The 17500-nt window shown below is 44.3% G+C and overlaps 1 protein-coding gene across 1 annotated transcript in view; it reads right to left on the reverse strand.

Moving 5' to 3' along the window:
* Positions 1-5491: 5491 nt before the first annotated feature.
* The window catches only part of LOC113803129 (uncharacterized), a 20658-nt gene continuing 8649 nt past the window's right edge, over positions 5492-17500 (reverse strand). Inside the window, exons 3-5 of the mRNA XM_070119777.1 lie at positions 16782-16827; positions 10766-10888; positions 5492-6394 (exon numbers count right to left, since the gene is read on the reverse strand). Of these exons, the coding sequence (XP_069975878.1) occupies positions 5492-6394; positions 10766-10888; positions 16782-16827 (1072 nt within the window). The remainder of the gene's footprint in view (positions 6395-10765; positions 10889-16781; positions 16828-17500) is intronic.

The raw sequence follows: 17500 nt of genomic DNA on the forward strand, positions 1-17500 counted from the left end.
GGTAGGTGAAAGGAAGAGGGAGGAAGGAGGAGGAGAGAGGAGGAGGAAGGAGGAGGATGTGAGAGGACGGAAGAGGAAAGGGGAGGGAGGGAGGGAGGAGGGAAATGGGAAGAAGGAGGGAAAGGGGGGTTGAAGGGAGGAAGGAGGGAGGAAAGAGGAGGATGTGAGAGGAAGAAAGAGGAGAGAGGAGGGGGAAGGGAGGAGGAAATGGGAAGAAGGAGAGAAATGGGGGTTGAAGGGAGGAAGGAGGAAGGGAGTGAGGAGGAAGAAAGAGGATGTGAGATAGAGGAAGAAAGAGGAAAGAGGGGGGAGGAAGGGAGGAGGGAGGGAAAGGGGCATGGAAGAAAGGAAGGAAATGGGAAGAGGGAGCAGGGATAAGGAAGGAAGGGAGGATGGAGAAGGAAGAAAGGAGGGAGAAAGGGAGACAGAGGAAGAAGGGAAGAAGGAAGGAGGTGGGGGGAGGGAGAAGAAAATGGGGGAGGAAGGAAGGAAGGGGGAAGGAAGTAGAAGGAAAGGAAAGGAAGAAGGAGGAGTGAAGGAGGGAGATGGGAGGAGGGAGATGAAAAATAGGGGGAGGAATATGGCAAGAGGACAGAGGGAAGGAGGGAAGAATGGAGGAGGGAGGGGGAAGAAGAAGAGAGGAAGCAGGAGGAAGAAAAAAGGGGGAGGTAGGAGGAGGAAGAAGCAAAATGGGGGAGGAAGGAAGGGAGGAGGAAGGAAGGGAGGAGGAAAAAAAGAAGAAGAAAGGAAGAGGGAAGTGAGGGGCGTAGAAGAGCAACGAAAGAAGTGAGTGATATAAGGAGGAGAAGATCGGAGAAAGAGAAAAGAAGAAAGAGAAGAGAAAGAACGAACAAGAGAAGGAGAGACGGGGAAAAGACGGCGAAAGGAGATAGAAGAAAAATAACGAAATAAGGAGGGTGCAGACGTGTGTGTATTTCAGAGCACACGTACACATGCCGTTGCTCTGTGCGTCTTAGTTCTCATGTGCAACGAAGAACAATTCCATGAGTAGTTATTTTTATCTTTCCCTCCGTGGAAGGCGGTTGATAGGCCATCTTAGTCGTGGGCTGGGAGACGCTCCTGCAACGGGTGCTTCTGCAACTTTCTCTCCTCCTTCTTCTTCTTCTTCTCCTTCATTTTCTTCTTTTTCTTCTTCTTCTTCTTCTTCTTCTTCTTCTTCTTCTTCTTCTTCTTCTTCTTCGCCGTCTTCAACTTCTTCTCCTTATTAGTAGTAGTAGTAGTAGTAATAGTATTCTCCTTCGCCGTCTTCCTCTTGGTCTTCTTCTTTGTTTTCCTTACTTTCTTCTCCTCCTCCTCCTTCTCCTTCTTTCTTCTTCTCCTTTTTCTTCTTCATCTTCTTCCTCTTCGCCGTCTTTATCTTCTTCTTCTTCTTCTTCTTCTTCTTCTTCTTCTTCTTCTTCTTCTTCTCCTTCTTCCTTCGCCGCCATCCTCTTCGTCTTCTTCTTTGTTTTCCTTACCTTCTTCTTTTCCTCCTCCTCCTCCTCCTCCTTCTCCTTCTTCTTTTCTTCTTCTTCTCCTTCGCCATCTTCATCTTCTTTGTTTTCCTTACTTTCTTCTTTTCTTTCTTCATCTTCGTCGTCGTCTTCTTTCTCTTCTTCTTCTTTGTTTTCCATACCTTCTTCGCCTTCTTCTTCCCCTCCTTCTTCATCTTCGTCATTGTCTTCTTTTTCTTCTTCTTTGTCTTTCTTTTCTTCTTCTTCTTTGTCTTCTTCTTCTTCTTCTTCTTCTTCTTTGTCTTCATTCTAATTCTTTTTTTTTTCTTTTTTATTGTGGTTCTTCATCCTTATCTTCTTCTTTTTCTTTTCTTCATTCCAGAATAGCGTCTCTCATTTTATCTTTCTAATTAGTGTTATATTCCTGCAATTTCTAATGCAGAAAGTGAATGTTCTCTGCGTCTAATTAGATTTTTTTTTTTTTTTTTTTTTTTTTGAAATCGTTAATTTTTCGAAATGGAATTTTCCCTCTTCTTTCTCTATTATTATTATTATCATTATTATTAATATTATTGTTATTATTATTATTACTATTATTATTATTATTATTATTATTATTATTACTATTATTATTATTATTATTATTATTATTATTATTATCATCATCATCATTATTTTTGTCATTATTATTGTTGTTGTTGTTGTTGTTATTATTATTATTATTATTATTATTATTAGTAGTAGTAGTAGTAGTAGTAGTAGTAGTAGTAGTAGTAGTAGTAATAGTAGTAGTAGTATCATCATCATCATTACTATTATCATAAAATGGTAATGCCATCGTTAAAAATCATATTGATAATAATAGTCAATAAGGATGATAATGATAATGATATTGATAATGATAATAATAATTATGATCATGATAATGATAATAGTAATAATAATATTGATAATGATAAAAATAATGATGCAATAACGATAATGATAATAATAGTAATGATAATAATAATAAAAATGATAATAATGATTATAATACTATTTACAATAATCACAACAATGATAATAACAAAATAATGATAATGATAATAATGATATTTATAATATTCATAACAATAATAATGATAATAATTATTATTATGAAAATAATAATGGCGATAGTAATAAAATGATCATAATAATGATGATCATACAATAATGATAAAAATTATGATGATATTGTTAGTATCATCATCATTATCATTATCAATATTACTATTATCATCATCATCTTTCTTCTTCTCTTTCTTTTTTCTTATTCTCTTCTTTATTATTGTTCTTGGTGTTATTATTATTATTATAATGATATCATAATAACATCATCAATCTTTAAAATTATTATCATCATCATGATTGCCGTTATTATCATTACTATTATTTTTATTATTATCATTATTCTCACTATTATCAATATCATTACTTTTATTATATTCATTTTATTGTCGTCGTTATTGTTGTTGTTATTATCAGTATGATAATGATAATGATAATAATGATAATAATAATTATTATAATTCTAATCATTGCTATTATTATTGTTAGTATTATTATCTTATTTATCATCATTATTGTAATTATCACCGTTACCCTTATCACCATTACCATTATTTTAATTATTTTTATTGTATTTTTATCATCATCATTAATTTCGTCATCATCGTTATTGTCAATCTTTCTCCCTATCAGTCAACAAAAGATACACTCTATCTTTCCACCGAGAAAGAGAGATAACAAGACTTTCCCTCCTCCCTTTTCTCTCTCTTTTTTCCCCCTCCTCCTCCTCCTCCTCTCCTTCTCCTTCTTCTTCTTTATTCCTCTCTATGCTTCGCAAGCTAATCCGGATTTACTTCATTTCGTCAAAAGCCCGAATGGCATGTGTTGCATGAAATTGAAAATTGCCTTAGCCGATTGTTCCTCCTTTCGGATCCCAGACGCGAGTCGAACAGGTCAGCTAATTCTGTGTGTTTGTCGGGTCGCCTTCCTTGGCTTTTGTCCGGCGTGGGGGGGGGGGAGGAGGGGGAAGGGGTTGGAGGGGAGAAGGGGTAGGAGGGGTAGGAGGGGGGCAGAGGGGAGAGAGAAGGGGGAAGAGGGGTAGGAGGGGAGAAGAGAAAAGGGAGATGGGGAAAGGGATAGGAGGAAAGAAGAGAGGGGAGAAGGGGTAGGAGGAGAGGAGGGGAAAGAAGAGGGGGAAAGGGGTAGGAGAAGAGAAGGGAGAGGGAAAAGGGGTAGGAGGAGAGAAAGGAGAGGGGGAAGGGGTAGGAGGGGGTAGGAGGAGAGAAGGGGGAAAGGAGGGGTAGGAAGGGAGAAGGAAAAGGAGGGGAGAGGGTGAGGGAAAGAGCGAAGAAGGGGGAGAGGGGTAGGAGAATAGATAGGAGGAGAGAAGTAAGGGGAGAAGCGATAGGAGGGGAAAAGATTTAAAGATAGGAGGAGAGAAGGAAGAGGAAGGGAGGGGGTGAGGAATAGAAGGGAGTAGAGGTGAAGGAGAGGGGGAGAGGTGATGAGGAGGATAGAAGGGGTGAGGTATGTGTGGGGATGAGGGTAATGAGAGATGTCTGAGTGTAAGGGGGTTGTTTTTTGAGTATGTGTGTGTGTGTGTGTGTGTGTGTGTGTGTGTGTGTGTGTGTGTGTGTGTGTCTGTGTGTGTGTGTGTGTGTGTGTGTGTGTGTGTGTGTGTGTGTGCTTGCGTGTGTGTGTGTGTGTGTCTGTGTCTGTGTCTGTGTCAGTGTGTGTGAATGTGTGTGCGTATGTGTGTCTGTCTGTCTGTCTGTTTTCGCGTGATCATGATTTTTCTCTTTTTTTCCTTTTCTTTTGTGTCACTTCTCAAGCTCGCCGCGGAGAACCGATGTATTGTTAGTATAGGTCAGCCTCTGCACGATATTTTCCCCCAGTTTGTTGTTGCTTTCGTTGCCTCTCTCATGGCATTCTGATTCTAGGGTTATTGCGTCATTCTTATTCTCTCTATCTATCCATCTATTTATCTCTCTTTCTATTTTTTTTCTCTCTTTCTCTTTTTCTCTCTCTTTCTCTCTCTCTCTCTATCTATTTTTTCTCTCTCTTTCTCTCTCTCTCTCACTCTCTCTCTCACTCTCTCTCTCTCTCTCTCTCTCTCTCTCTCTCTCTCTCTCTCTCTCTCTCTCTCTCTCTCTCTCCCCTCTCTCTCTCTCTCTCTTCCTTTTCTCTTTCTCGCTCTCTCTCTCTCTCTCTCTCTCCCTTTCTCTTCCTCTCCCTTTCCCTTCCCTCTCCCTCTCTCCCTCTCCTCTTTCTTCCTCTCCTTCTCATCTCCCTCCTTTTCCCTCCCTCCCTCTCTCCCTCCAAATCCCCCCACCCGGGCGTCGACACCTTTCGTCCCCATGCGCCACATCTGCGACCTCCCCCCCCCCCCGTCCTCGCTCGCTGCCCCCCCCCCCCCCCCCCCTCCCCATCAAAGAGCACGCAAATCATTGTGTTCCGTCGGGCAGGGCGCAAAGGGGTGGGTGAGGCGGGGCTATGGGGGTAGGTTGGGGAGCGGGGGGGGGGGATAAGGGGGAGAGGGGTGATGGGTGGGATGGGGGGGTATTGGAGGGAGGGGTGAGGGGTGGGTGGGGTATGGGAGGGAGGGGGTGAGGGGTGGGATGGTGGGGTAAGGGAGGGAAGGGAGGGTGGGGGGCATGGGAGGGAGGGGGCGGGGGATGAGGGTGGGTGGGGGAGGGGTAGAGGTGGGTGGGAGAGAGCGGGTTGGGTAGAAAGGGAGGCATTGCGTTGGATGGGGGTGGGCGGGTGGGTTAGAAATGGAACGGAGGACAGATAGAGAATAGATGGGGTTAGGCCGGAGTGTTTGGTGGGCCGGTAGTATTGGGAGGTGGGTAAAGGGTAGAGGAGTGGGAAAGACGTGGGTTTTCAAGGGCAAGGGGACATGGGTAGGATATTCTGTTTGCGAGACTAGACGGGGGTGGGTTTCTCGAAGGTGGTTGGAGGTGGGTTTTCGAGGGAGGGCAGTGGTGTTTCTTTCCAGAGGTAGGTTTTCAAGGGTGGGCAAAGGTGGGTGTTTTCCAGAGGAGGGTTTTCGAGGGTGGGCAGAGGTAGGTGTTCTCGAGGGTGGGTTTTCGACGGTGGGCAGTGGTGTTTTTTTTTCCAGAGGTTGGTTTTCGAGGATGGGCAGAGGAGGGTGTTTTCCTGAGGTGGGTTTTCGAGGGTGGGCAGTGATGGGTATTGTAGAGGGGTGGGTTTTCAAGGGTGGGCAAGAAGTGGGTGTTCTCGAGAGGTGGGCTTTCGAGGGTGAGTGGTGTTTTTTTCCAGAGGTGGGTTTTCGAGGGTGGGCAGAGGTGGGTGTTTTCCAGAGGTGGGTTTTCGAGGGTGGGCAGAGGTGGATGTTCTCGAGGGTGGGCAAGAGGTGGATTTTCGAGGGTGGGCAGTGGTGTGGGTGTTCTTTCCAGAAGTAGGCTTTCGAGGGTGAGTGAGAGGTGGGTTTTCGAGGGTGGGCAAGAGATGGGTGTTTTCCAGAGGTGGGTTTTCGAGAGTGGGCAGAGATGGGTGTTTTCGAGGGTGGGCAAGAGGTGGGTGTTTTCCAGAGGTGGGTTTTCGAGGGTGGGCAAGAGGTGGATTTTCGAGGGTGGGCAAGAGGTGGGTTTTCGAGGGTGGGCAAGAGGTGGATTTTCGAGGGTGGGCAGAGGTGGGTGTTTTCTAGAGATGGGTTTTCGAGGGTGAGTGAGAGGTGGGTTTTCGAGGGTGGGCAAGAGGTGGGTTTGCCAGGGGTTTTCGAGGGTGGGCAGAGATGGGTGTTTTCGAGGGTGGGCAAGAGGTGGGTGTTTTCGAGGGTGGGCAAGAGGTGGGTGTTTTCGAGGGTGGGCAAGAGGTGGTTTTGCGAGGGGGTGGGCAAGAGGTGGATTTTCGAGGGTGGGCAGAGGTGGGTGTTCTCGAGAAGTAGGCTTTCGAGGGTGAGTGAGAGGTGGGTTTTCGAGGGTGGGCAAGAGGTGGTTTTGCGAGGGGGTGGGCAATGGTTTCGATGCGCAGCAAAGGAGAGGATTATCCTAGCCTATACATCACTCAGGCGCCCATGCATATTTCAAGGAGTAATTCGAACTCCACTTTGTAACGGTCGCTCTGTCCTCTGGTAGGGGGAGGGGGTGGGGGTGGGGGAGGGGGAGGGGGAGTTCGAACTATAGCGTTTGTCTGTTTGTTTCCCCCGGCGGAGAAAGGGAGGGAGGAGGGGAGGAAGGGAGGAGGAGGGATGGAAGGGAGGAAGAGGGGAATGGGGTGGAGGGAGATAGGGAGGGGAGGAGATAGGGAGACAGTGGGGGTGGAGGGAAGATAGAGGGAAGAGGAAGGGAAGGAAGGGATGGGGAGATAGGGGAGACAGTGAGGGTGGAGGGAGATAGAGGGGAGGAGGGAAAGTAGGGAGACAGGGAGGGAGGAGAGGGGATAGTTGTGGAAGAGGGGGAAATAGGTGAGGAGGAAGGGGAATAGGGAAGAGAGCAAGGGAAGTGAGTAGATAGTGGGGAGGGAGGGGGATGACACAGAAAAAAGGGAGATAGAAGGGAACGATAGCGACAGGGGGGAAGGATAGGAGACAGAAGGGAACGAGAGAGAAAAGGGGGGAGGATAGGAGATAGAAGGAAAAGAGAGAGACAGGGGAGGGGGAGGATAGCAGATAGAAGGGAAAGAGAGAGACAGGGGGAAGGAGGAGGGAAGGGAGATAGATGGGGAGGAGGTGAGGGAAGGGTTAAAAGATTTCTCTCTGCATCGTTTTGTTTGTTCGATTTCCGGGGAGAGAGTGAGGGAGAGGGGAAACCAGGAAAGGAGTTTTCGGATATCAGCTGTTATTGCTACGGCGGCGGCAGGACATCACTAAAAGGGTTAAATCTTTTATTTCATTTTCAGAGATATATTTTTTTTGTTTGTTTTTGTTTTTGTTTTTTGTTTTAGCGAAAAACAAAAAACAAAAACAAAAAACAAAAAAAACAAAAAAAAACAGAGATATAGTTTTTTTTTTCGCTAAAAGGTAGAACAAAAAAGGACCGATGGGTTAGATTCTAATCAAGTCTAAAGTCAAAGTTTGACAAGGATGCAGAAAAAAGGAAAGATTGAAACACAAGTAAGGAAAGAGAGAGAGAGGGAGGGAGAGAGAGAGAGAGAGAGAGAGAGAGAGAGAGAGAGAGAGAGAGAGAGAGAGAGAGAGAGAGAGAGAGAGAGAGAGAGTGAGTGAAGGCAAGAAAAAGATAGAAAATGAAAGAGAGAACGAGAGAGAGAGAGAGAGAAGGAAAGAAAAAGAAAGAGAGAGAGAGAGAAGGAAAGAAAAACAGAGAGCGAGAGAAGGAGAGTAGAAACTACATTCGTAATAAAAGACAGAAAAATAAACATTGTCCATTTTCACAGCCATAAAAACAGAAATGCGATTTTGAACAGTTCATGTTGCATTCCCAGCCTAAACATTCTCCAAATGGACGAACCCGAAAGTTATCAGAAAAGTTCATATATACCGAGACAGTGCTTCAAATGGACGAAGCAATTCTATTACACGGGTTTTTTAAATGGATCTACCATTAATGTGAGTCATAAAGAGATGGTAATGGGATAAAAACACACTGTACTAACTGCTGGTAAGTGGTACTTGGGTCGTTCATACAGCCATTGGATCCATTGTGAGAAATAATGGGGATTTATCTGACCTTTTCACTCCTCTTTCCTATTTTGGACTTTCCTCCTCCACTTCTGGTATCTTTTATCTCTGTTTTCTTCTGCCTCTGTCCTCTCCTTTTTCGTATTTTCTTTCACATCCAGTATTTTTTTTAATGTCATTGTTATTATTATTATAAGTAGTAGTAGTAGTATTACTATTATTATTGTTATTATTATTATCAATATTATTATTATCATTATTATTATTACTATTATTTTTATTATTATTATCCTTATTTTATGATGATGATGATTTCCATTATTATTATTATTATCATTATTATCATTATCATTATCATTATTATCATTTATTATTATCATTATTATTATTATTATGATTATCACTATTATCATTATTATTATTATTTATCATTAATCGCCTTCTTCGTTTTCGTCTTCTCCTCCTCTTCTTCCATCTCTTCCTCAGCCTCCTTCTCTTCGTCCTCCTCCTCTTCTTCCTTATCCTCCTCCTCCTATTCCTCCTCTTCCTCCACCCCCTCCTCTTCCTTTTCCTCCTAATCGTCTTCCTCCTCTGCTCCTACTCAGCTTTTCCTTATCATCCTCTCCTTCTTTCTCCTCCCCCTCATATATATATATATATAAATATATATATATATATATATATATATATATATATATATATACATATATATATATATATATATATATATATATATATATATATATATATATATATATATGTATGTATGTATATATATATATATATATATATATATATATATATATATATATATATATATATATATATATATATATATGTATGTATGTATGTATGTATATATGTGTGTGTATGTGTGTGTGTGTGTCTCTGTGTGTGTATGTGTGTGTGTGTGTGTGTGTGTGTGTGTGTGTGTGTGTGTGTGTGTGTGTGTGTGTGTGTGTGTGTGTGTGTGTGTGTGTTGGTGTATACACACACACACGAATACATCCGCCCATACAGAAGCGCGGGGTGCCTCGCCGCCAGCGATCGACGCCCCGAGCCGTGTCTCCCGCAATGGCGTCGCGGCAAAAAGTTCCTCGGTGGAAAAAGCCGCTTCCCGAGGGCGTTCTTCGCGAGGGGAGAGGAGCGTGTCATGCGCGGGGGCTTTACCTGTTGTCTCGCTGCCTGACCGTCATGCATGCGCGCACGTGCGACGCCACTCAGCTCCGTGGGCCATGACTGAGGAGGTTGGAGGGCGAGGGAGGAGGAGGCGGAGAGACGCGGAAAAAGCGGCGATGGCGGGTGATCACGTGGGGGCGGGCGGCCTTGCACGCCTGTACATACACGCATATACATACACGGATACAGTCGTGCACACGTAGACACAAACACATTCACACTCACAATCGCACACATACACACAAACACACACAGACACACACACACACACACACACACACACACACACACACAGACACACACACACACACACACACACACACACACACACACACACACACACACACACACACACACAAATGCACACACGCATGCACACACACGCACACACACACGCAAGCAGACACACGCACATACACACGCACATACACACGCATGCACACACAAACCTACCGTCTCATATCTCTGCTGAATTAGTTTTTCTCAGTCTCGAGCCTAGAGACAACTAGGGGAGGGGGGTAAGGGGGAGACAGTAGGGGGGAGTGGAAGACTGGGAGAGGCTGGGGGGGGGGCACACCTTAGCCGGACGGGGGAGGGGTAGAGATACCTCCTGACCCCCCCACCCCACTACCTCTGGCTTCCCCTTCTTCTCATTCTTCCTACCTCTTCCTATCCTTGCTTCCTCTTTCCTTCCCTCCCTTTTCTCCTCCCATTTCATTCTCCTCCTCTTCTTCCTCTTTCTGCTATAGTTCTTTACCGGTTTTTGTTATTGTTTTTGCCCACTATTCCCTTCTCCCTCTGCCTTCTATGTGTCTTTCTCCTACTTTTTCTTCCCTCCCCCTTATTCTTTCGTCTTTCTTCTCCTACTACTTTTTGTTCTCCTTATCTCCCTCTTTTTTATTCTAACTCCACTTCCTATTCTTCCTCTTAGTTCCTACCTTCTATCCTCTTCCTACTTCATCATCTCCCTTTCTCTTCCCCATTTTTTCTTTCTACTTCTTTCTTCCTTCCTCTACTTCCCCATCCCTTTACCCCGTTATTCCTCTACACTCATCCTCCACGTTTCTCCTTTCCCCTTCTACACCCATACTCTACCCTCAAGCCCCTCCCTCTTCTCCCCACCCCCATAAACTCATTCTCTTCCCTCCCTTCCTTCCGTCTTTCCTCCTTCTCTTTCTCTCTCTACCTTTCTCTCTCTCTCCCTCTCTCTCTCTCTCTCTCTCTCTCTCTCTCTCCTCCCTCCCTCTCTCCCTCTTCCTCCCTCCCTCTCTCTCTCCTTCCCTTTCTCCCTCCTCCTAATCCTCCCTTCCTCTTCCCTCCCTTCCTGTCTCCTGTCTGCCTCCCTCCCTTCCTGTCTCCTTCCCTCCCTCCCTCGCTCCCTCCCCTCCCTGCTCCTCCCTCCCTCCCTCCTTCTCCCTCCCTCCCTCCTTCTCCCTCCCTCCCTCCTCCTCCCAGTTCCCCCCAGCCAGTGTTGCCGCCTCTGGGGTGCTGAATACTGCACTGCGGGACACATGATTGTCCCCCTTATGGCCCTGACGGCACTCCTGGCATCACTGTGGCCGGGGTGGTTCGGAGGGCCATCTCCACCGGCGGGCTTGTAAAAGTGGCCTTTGGGAACCGTGCTCTGTGTCGTGTGGGTGTGGGTTAGGGTGAGGGTGTGGGTGAGGGTGTGGGTGAGGGTGTGGGTGTGGGTGTGGACGTGGGTGAGGGTGTGGGTGTGGGTGTGGGTGTGGGTGGTGGTGTGGGTTAGGGTGAGGGTGTGGGTGAGGGTGTGGGTGAGGGTGTGGGTGTGGGTGTGGGGTGAGGGTGTTGGGGGAAGTGTGTGTTTGAGTGACAGTGAGGAAGGGTGAATGGGTGGGTGAGAGGGAGGGAGAGGGAGAGAAAGGGAAGGAGAGAGACAGAGAGAGAGAGAGAGAGAGACTGTCAAACACAGACGGACAGACAGTCAAACAGACAGACGGACAGACAGTCAAACAGACAGACAGACAGACACAAAGAGAGACTATATATATATCGTTTCCTACTCTCGCCCCATAGAGTAGCGTAGCCTCTCCTCTGGGGCTAGGGAGAGGGGGGGTAAAGGGACATGGGGGAAGGCTAGGGGTTCGGGGGTTGGGGGAGGAGGGGAGGGGGAGAGCAGGACTGTATGGCTAGAGCAAGAAAGGTAAATGTTCATCCTTCCCATATACCTAAATTGCATCCGGCCAAAAACAATGATCTTCAACTTTTTTTTCTTTTTTTCTTTCTTTTTTTTCAGCATCCTCGCGTTTAAGTAAATAATATAGGGATACCACAGGACAGGGATTCTTGACCAAAGCTAAATATGATTCTAATGAAGAATAAAGAGGAAAAATAGTTAAGGTGAAAGTATACCGTACTAATTTGATTGATGCTCCCAGACGGTGTTTAATAAGTTAATTGTACTTGATTGCGTGACTCACTGAAACAGCAGCCTACCTATTAATGCTTATTTTTTCGATATTCTCTAAGTAAATGTAAAATTATAATGATGTAAGTGTTTCCTTGTCTGTACGTTTGTTTGCTTGCTTTATATTATTTTTTTACCAGCTTTTCTTTTCCTATGTACTAATTAACGAAGTACATGCAGCCAAGGTCGTTAAAATGCAGGCCAATTAATGATTATTTCAGTGTATTAAAGGACTGGGATAAAGTTGTTACGTCATACTTGCTCTTTGCGCTCTAATGAGTATCTGGCTAAAATAGATAATGCTGTAGCGTGGATGACTTCTACATAAATATGTTTTTTGTGTGTGTGTAATCTGTGTAATTTGTAGTAAATCTAGTGTAATTTGGAATGTTTTTTTTTTCGCTAAGGTTCGTTCCCAGGTGCAGTATTATGGTACTATATTAATGTGGAGGATGTTGGGAGTAGAACTGGTATCTGCTTCTCTCTCTCACTCTCGCTCATTCTCTTTCTTTCTTTCTCTTTCTCTCTCTCTCTCTTTCTCTGTCTCTGTCTCTGTCTCTGTCTCTGTCTCTGTTTCTGTCTCTGTCTCTCTCTCTCTCTCTCTCTCTCTCTCTCTCTCTCTCTCTCTCTCTCTCTCTCTCTCTCTCTCTCTCTCTCTCTCTCTCTCTCTCTCTCTCTCTCTCTCTCTGTCTCTCTCAGTAAAATAAAAGCGAAAGGAAAGAGTAGGAGAAGGAAAGAGAATGCAAGTCCCCCATTCATTAAATAATCGCAAGAGACACGCCATTTTTTTCTCTCTAGATTCTTATTCTTCTCTCTCCAACTACACATACTCCCGACGCAGTGTAGCCAGCCAGCAGAGCGCCGGCACCATAAGGACACTCGCCCATCCGCCGCTGGCAACGCTGAACACAACAACCCCCCCCCCCCTCCTCCGGCCAGGGTTCATTTTCCAATAGTTGAACTAAAACACTCACCAAATGATATTCCTCTGGGACGTTTGCAATGCTGAGGAAATCACGCACGAGCCATTTCTGACCTTATGCCCGGTTGAGATTAGGTCGACGTTTGCCCTTGTTGTTTATGGTCCTGATGGGGGAGGGGGGAGGGGGGAGGGAGGTATAAGGGAGAGGTGGTGTGAATTTCCATACTTTTAGCCCCTTTTTTTTAAACCCTTTCGCCTTTATTGGTCTTTAAGTCGCTATGGGTAGTTTTTTTAAGGTTTCGCTATTTATTTATTCGATAAGTCAATGGAAAACAAGTGGACAAACGTAAAAAATGATAATAACAACTCATAATGATAATAATGATGATAGAATTAGACATGAAAACCAAAAAATACCAAGATAAATGTTAGTGAAAAGAAAAGAAAACAGCAAATGACAACAAAGTCCTTTTCATGATTCATAAGCGCTGTATTAACAAAAAATTCAATTAATAATCTAAGCCAAATAACCATTATAAAAAGGAAATAACAAAAATATTATCCTTCCCCTTTCTCTTCTTTTCTCTCTTTTTTTTTCTTTCTTTCTTCGATTCGGGAATATTAAAATCATTTCTGTCAATAAGTTAATTGTTCCGGTGAATAATCTTTATTAGTCTCGCACACTCTCTCGTTCGCTTAAAGGTGAGGCAGGAGAAGGAGAGAGCGTGTGTGTGTGTGTTTGTCTGTGTGTGTGTGTCTGTGTGTGTGTGTGTGTGTGTGTGTATGTGTGTGTGTGTGAGTGTTTGTGTGTGTGTGTGTGCGCGCGTTTGTGTGTGTGTGTGTGTTTGTCTGTGTGTGTGTGGGGGGGGGGGGGTTGTCTACGTGTGTGTGTGTTTCTGTCTGTAAATGAACATTTGTTCATGTGTGTTTATACATCTCTGTGTAGATTGATAGATAGATAGATAGATAGATGGATAGACAGATAGATAGACAGATAGATAGACTGATAAACTGCTAGATAGATAACTGGACAGAGACACAAATAGATAGAAAGATAGACATTACATATGTATCTTTTTATACAACTGTAAATACGTGTTTACGCACATCTAAAAAAAAACGCATGTGCGTACGTACATGTGTGTGCATGCGTGTGCGTGTGTGCTTAAAGATATCTGTGAGCGTTAGAGCCTTTCTGCAACGGCTGGAGGAACCTCGTATGTCTGTCACGGCGCCTGCATTCCCCGGGATTATAAAATCGCCGGCGGGATTTTTATTGTTGAGCGAACCGAGACCCAGGGAAGAGAGGCGAGAGAAAAAGATTTTTTTTTTTTTTTTTTTTTTTTTTACTTTTTTTTTTGAAGGAAGGAAGGAGGAGAAGGTGGAGGGGGGGGGGAAGGTGGTTGGGGAGGATTGGTTTGGTTTGTGGTTTGTTGTTTGTTGTTTGGAGGGATTCGGTGTTGTTCTGTGTTTGTTTGGTTGGTTGGTTGGCATACCATTTGTTGACATTGTACTTTTTCCTTCTTTCTCTCTCTCTCTCTCTCTCTCTCTCTCTCTCTCTCTCTCTCTCTCTCTCTCTCTCTCTCTCTCTCTCTCTCTCTCTCTCTCTCTCTCTCTCTCTCTGTGTGTCCCTCTCTCCCTTCTTCCCTCCGTCTCCCTCCCTCCCTCCCCGTCTCTCCTTTCCTCTCTCTCCCTCCCTCCCTCCTTCCCTCCCTCCCTCTCCCTCACCCTCCTTTCATCTCCCTCCCTCTCTCCATCTCTGCCTCTCTCCCTCTCTCTCCTCCCTCTCCCTCCCTCTCTCTCCCTCTCTCCCTCTCTCCCTCCTACCCTCCATCCCTCCCTCCCTCCCCCTCTCCTTCCTGCCCTCCCTCCCTCCCTCCCTCCTTCCCTCCCCCTCACCCTCCCCCTCTCCCTCCCTCCATCCTCCCTTTCTCCCTCCCTCCCTCTCTCCCTCCGCCCCTCCCTCTCCCCCTCTTCATCTCTCCCTCCTCCCTCTCCCCCTCTCCCTCCCTCCCTCCCTCCTCCCTCCCCCTCCCCCTCACCCTCCCCTTCTCCCTCCCTCCCTCTCCCTCTCTCCCTATCCCTCCCTCTCGTCTCTCTCCCTCTCCCTCCTTCTCTCCTCCTCTCCCTCTCCCTCCTTCCCTCCCTCTCCTCTTCATCTCTTCCCACTTCTACTAACAATGTCGCCGAGACTCTCCGTTAATTGACGCCGGAAATTTTATGTTGGTGGCAAAGGCTTGAGTGTATTGGCCTTCGTGATATTTGCGTTTTTTTTTTTATTTTCGTCTATTCTCTTTTATTTGCTGTTTGTTCATAATCTTAAGTAATGGTGATGATGATGATGTGGGTAATGATGATTGATTTATTGATTTATTTATTGATATATTCTGGTTTATTTGTTGTTTGTTAATAATTTTAAGTAATGGTGATGGTAATGGGGAGGGTAATGATGATTGATGTTAGTAATGATGATGATGATGATAGTTGTAATGATTTTAATGATGATGATGATAATAATGTTAATAACGATGATGATAATGATAATGAAAATAGTTTTGCTAATAATAATAACATTAATAACAATAATAATAATGACTCCCTTTCATCTACTTTTTTCACTCTCCACCACCTCCCTTTCTTCTTTTTATCACGTTCTTTCACCTCCCTTTCTTTTTTTCTCTTTCCACCTACTCCCTTTCTTCTTTTTTTCTCTTTCCACCTACTCCCTTTCTTCTTTTTTTTTCTCTTTCCACCACCTCCCTTTCTTTTTTTTCACTTTCCTCCACCTCCCTTTCTTCTTTTTTCTCTTTCCTCCACTTACCTCCCTTTCTTTTTTCTCTCTTCCACCTACTCCCTTTCTTCTTTTTTACTTTCTACATCTACTCCTTTCTTCTTTTTCTCTTTCACCACCTCCCTTTCTTCTGTTTTCACTTTCCACCTACTTCCTTTCTTCTTTTTTCTCTTTCCACCTTCTCCCTTTCTTCTTCTTTTTCTCTCTTTCCACCACCTCCTTTCTTTCTTTTTCACTTTCCTCCACCTCCCTTCTTCTTTTTCACTTTCAACCTACTCCTTTCTTATTTTTTCATTTTCCACCTACTCCCTTTCTTATTTTTTCTCTCCACCACCTCCCTTTCTTCTTTTTATCACGTTCTTTCACCTCCCTTTCTTTTTTTCTCTCTCTTTCCACCTACTCCCTTTCTTCTTTTTTTCACTTTCCACCTACTCCCTTTCTTCTTTTTTCTCTTTCCACCTACTTCTTTCTTCTTTTTTCTCTTTCCACCTACTCCTTTTCTTCTTTTTTTACTTTCCTCCTACTTCTTTCTTCTTTTTCACTGTTTCCTCCACCCTTTCTTCTTTTTTTTTCTCTTTCCACCACCTCCCTTTCTTTTTTTTCACTTTCCACCTACTCCATTTCTTCTTTTTTCTCTTTCCACCTACTACCGTTCTGGATTTTTCACTTTCCACCTACTTCCTTTCTTCTTTTCTCTTTCCTCCACCTCCCTTTCTTCTTCTTTTTTCTTTCCACCTACTCCCTTTCTTATTTTTTCACTTTCCACCTACTTCCTTTCTTCTTTTTTTCACTCTCCACCACCTCCCTTTCTTCTTTTTTCACTCTCCACCTACTCCCTATCTTCTTTTTTCTCTTTCCACCTCCCTTTCTTCTTCTTTTTTCACTTACCACCTACTCCTTTCTTATTTTTTCACTTTCCACCTACTTCCTTTCTTCTTTTTTCTCTTTCCACCTTCTCCCTTTCTTCTTTTTTTCTCTTTCCACCTACTCCCTTTCTTCTTTTTTTCACTTTCCACCTTCTCCTTTCTTCTTTTTCTCTTTCCACCTACTCCCTTTCATCTTTTATCACTCTCCACCACCTTTCTTCTGCTTTTTTCTCTTTCCACCACCTCCCTTCTTCTTTTTTCACTTACCACCTACTCCCTTTCTTCTTTTATCACTCTCCACCACCTCCCTTCCTTCTTTTTTCACTTACCACCTACTCCCTTTCTTCTTTTTTCACTCTCCACCACCTCCCTTTCTTCTTCTCTTTTCTCTTCCATTTCTTTTAATCCCTCGTCCTCTCTCGCTACTCCCTCACCCGGCCTCCCGACTTTACACTGGCTTAGGATTAATTCATAAGACTACGATAACGCGGGAAGACTGGAAGAACATACCACATTGCAGGAACTTTTTGCAATTGCTGAAGCCTCGGTACACTGACTGTATAGAGGAAAAACTAGAATATAATTTTTTAGAAAGTAGAGAGAGGGAAAGGAAGAGAGAGAGGGGGGAGGGAGAGAGAAAAAGAGGGAGAGATAGATAGATAGATAGATAGATAGATAGAGAGAGAGAGAGAGAGAGAGAGAGAGAGAGAGAGAGAGAGAGAGAGAGAGAGAGAGAGAGAGAGAGGGAGAGAGAGAGAGAGAGAGAGAGAGAGAGAGAGAGAGAGAGAGAGAGAGAGAGAGAGAGAGAAAGAGAAGGAGAGAGAGAGAAAAAAAAGAGAGCGAAAGAGAGGATGGAGAGAGAGAGAGAGAGAGAGAGAAGGAGAAGGAGAGAGAGAGAGAGGAAGAGATAAAAAGAGGAGAGAGAGAGAGATATAGTTGGAGAGAGAGAGAGAGGCAGACAGAGACTGATACAGAAAAATAAAGATAACAACTTTCTTATTTATCATCAACAGTATCATTCCTCACGACCCCTTTCTTCCTTAAAAACATCTCTTATTACCTCCTATGTAATCCTAGTTACATCGATTTTTTTCCCTCTACTTAATATCTAATCACTGTAGCCTGAAACGGAATAAGCCGTTAGTGGGATCCGAAACTCTTTAACGCAGGAATCCATGTGATTGCGTTAAAGGTTATGATCACGGCGTCTATATTTACGAGGCGGCGGT

The sequence above is a fragment of the Penaeus vannamei genome, unplaced genomic scaffold (assembly GCF_042767895.1).
Source record: "Penaeus vannamei isolate JL-2024 unplaced genomic scaffold, ASM4276789v1 unanchor652, whole genome shotgun sequence".
In the NCBI taxonomy this organism is placed as follows: Eukaryota; Metazoa; Arthropoda; class Malacostraca; order Decapoda; family Penaeidae; genus Penaeus; species Penaeus vannamei.